The sequence below is a fragment of the Nematocida homosporus genome (genome assembly GCF_024244095.1).
Source record: "Nematocida homosporus strain JUm1504 chromosome Unknown 4518, whole genome shotgun sequence".
Taxonomy (NCBI): Eukaryota; Fungi; Microsporidia; genus Nematocida; species Nematocida homosporus.
In genome coordinates, this window is record NW_026250580.1 from 312 (window position 1) to 3525 (window position 3214).

Consider the following 3214-nt stretch of genomic DNA (forward strand, 5'->3'; position numbering starts at 1 on the left):
ATACTAGATCTGTTTATATCATAGAGTCTGATAAGAGATAAGAATTAGACTATAAAAGGAGATTTTGTTACTTTAAAGCACTTTCAGATAAGAAAGGAAGAGAGCGAAAGACCTGAAAGTGTCTATCTCTCTTTTGGGTTGATAGCTACTTTCAAAACATTCGCAAAATAGTGCGAACTCGAGTTAGTATAGTTTATCCGTGTATATTTTAAACTAGTAGTTGTTAGATTTTCAAATAAAGCATCTTTATTGTATTCTGTCTCGCAAGCCTTGGAATCCGCAATCCCGGGCCAGAAAGTGACGAGCTTGGAGATTTTACCGGGGGAGTATTTTTGGCCAGAATTGTTTTGGTCCACCACACTTAATACTAACTCAACCGCTAATTAAATGGTGTTGAGGATTCACATGCACAACACACAGCAACACTTGTTTTGATCGGGCTATAAAACCACAATGTATTTATTGGTTTCATCGTTATTTACGCTTTATAATATCTCGGGAGATCATAAAGCACAAACAATATCTTATTCAGAATGACTAGCTATCTTCATACTTTGGTATGAACCAATGAATGCCATTTATGTCATAAAACAGTAACCACTAACTCAATTCTAAATTTGGAAATTTCCTTTTATGGTAATATCATCGAGTAATGCTTTATCATATGGAGTTTTTTGTCTTTGGTTTCTACTCCATGCATAAACAATCGGAAATATTGCCAAACAAGTTGATTCGAGTTCTCTTTATTGTCTTAGGCCTGCTTAAGATATCAATTCAGAATCCGAACGCCTATAATCCGCGCTTAGAAGAGCCCAAGGGCGATAGTTTTACTCTCGGCAATGGTCTTAAATATCTTGTCATCGCTCAACAAAATAGCCCAACCACCCACGTTAGTATCTCTATCAAGAAATGCCACTATACTACATCGAATAGAGATAAGAATCTCAGCCGCCTTTTAGAAGAACTTCTCAAACATAAGATAAAGCCCGAAAACAACAAAAACAACCAGAAATGGGAAGCATTCCTATCCAAACCCAAAACCTGCAAGATTATTAGTAGCGCTAACTTCATCACTATCGAGTTCTTCTTAGACAATCCCACTAATCCAATCCCCTTTGAACTCTTACGGTCAGTGATTGTTTCCCAACCCACACCAGAGATAATTGCCCAAGCCAAAAAACAGTGTCTTTCAAACTCTCAGCTTAATTCACTTAAGTCTCTTCCTTCTGATACCAAAATCATTGAGGAATGGAACAAGACATTCTGTTTCCCAAATATCCGCCTTGCAGTAGTTACTCCCAGTAATCGACCCGAAATACTCGGTCTTCTACACCAATGCTTCCCTACCTACCACAAAGACCTCGATCAGAAAGAAGAATTGCGTCCCATAATGTACCAACGTGATGATATAACACCCTATCATTTGGCTAATCCGCCCCAAGTAGTGATGTACCCTAAACAGGAATGTTATTTCAGTCCATCTGAAAAAACAACAATTACTCTTATTGTTCCACTGATTGATGCCATCAGAGCCAACAATATGCAATCACTATCCGACTTATATCATCTACTCCACTGCAGCAACAAAATATATACTGATTACCATCTAACTCACTCTAGCAATGCCATCCACATCAAAAACATCTCTTTAACCTCTCTCGAAACCATGCTAGGCATTGAAATAACCATGGAAGTAGATGATGCAGCTAATATCCAGAATTTCGAGGCTCTAGATCTAGTGGAAGGTTTCTTTCGGGCGATCAAGGCGTCTTACAAACAGCCAGACTCAGTTTTACACCAGTCTTACAAAGAGCGTATGGCCTCTATTCCAGAGACAACCCCAAGCATAGTATTAGACGCCCTTGCCAATTTAGCCTCAATCCAGATGTTCTTTATTGCCCAGGGGGAAATCGTCGATTTTGTCTTTGCGGAGACACCGTATCCCGGCGAGATTGCTAATCTGGACGACCTGCTTGATATCGCAATGAATCGAGAGAATTGGTATGTTAGCGGCAAACTCAACCAGGCCCATTGGTGGCAACTAACAGGGAAGTTGGCAAATATCTCATTAGTACGGCCAATACCCAAAGCAACCAAGCAGACCGAGCAAACCAAAAACATTATATGTTTAGGCACATCCGAAGTCCAGCAGGACCCACCTCATGCCACCTTAGCCAATCAACAAGTCAGTAGCACTGATCTGAATGAGGAAATGTCTCCCTCCGTTTTAAATGATTCGACTAGAGAACTAAATGAACCGTCGGAACTCGCCAAACCAGCCCATCTAGATACTCCCGATAATCAGCAACAAGTAGATTGGAATGTGGTTCTAAATGATAAGGAGACAGAGCTGCTTTTTAAGTTCATACAACGGTATACTTCTGAAGACACAGAAAGCAATGTGTCCAACAACCCGCAAGAACTGCTTAGGATCCATAAAAGCCCTAGCTCAGATAAGTATGAGCTGTCTAGTCTTGGAGACGACGAGTTTGTGTGCTGTCTAGACACGGAGTGGTCAACGGATAATTTGGAAATACTTCTGACGGCTTTGAATAAGTTTAGTAAGATCAGACAGAGTGTGAGCAATATCCGGATTTTGAAGGTCGACCATGCCAATTGCTTCCTTATCCTATCTAAATATCTATCATTGCTTGAACTCCCCCCGAGCCAGCCCAACACACACATCTATCTAAATCTGTTCAATGAAGATCCTGCAAATTGCATGCCCTGGACCACGAACAAAGTCCTACAAGAAACATTCCGATCCAACATCCAATCAATTGATAAGCCGAAATATTCCATTCATGTGACTCTCCTATACCTCACCGCATCTATTCAAGAGATCATTTCCCCTCTACTAGCCCATTTCAAAGTAAGCCTGTTGAACCTCTATACACCTCTAACGACTGAGATAAACTTCCTCGACAACATAACCTGGGCCTCGTCCTATTCTCTTTTCATAGATATTCAACAGCCCAATACTACCGTTACCTTACCCTCCATTGCCGCACCCTCTAATCGCGGCCCGGGCACGGATGTCCAGGACGTTAAAAACCGATTGTCCTGGCGCCAGATATCCATTCTGACCGTGAATCTTAGCGGCACAAACCTAAAGCCCCAAAACATCACAGTTCTTAACCTCGATGATTATCTGGCCTCTAAAAGTGCTTCATCTGGATTCGATCCGACACTAAGTCTTTCTTATGACGTTCTA

General features: G+C 41.2%; 1 protein-coding gene across 1 annotated transcript; it reads left to right on the top strand.

Annotated features, from left to right (window-relative positions):
- Window positions 1-664: 664 nt before the first annotated feature.
- Window positions 665-3214, top strand: NEHOM01_2486 (uncharacterized protein; the record flags this gene model as incomplete). Its single annotated transcript, XM_051491362.1, has 1 exon — window positions 665-3214. A coding segment is annotated over one exon (2550 nt), but the record flags the coding sequence as incomplete, so codon positions are not given.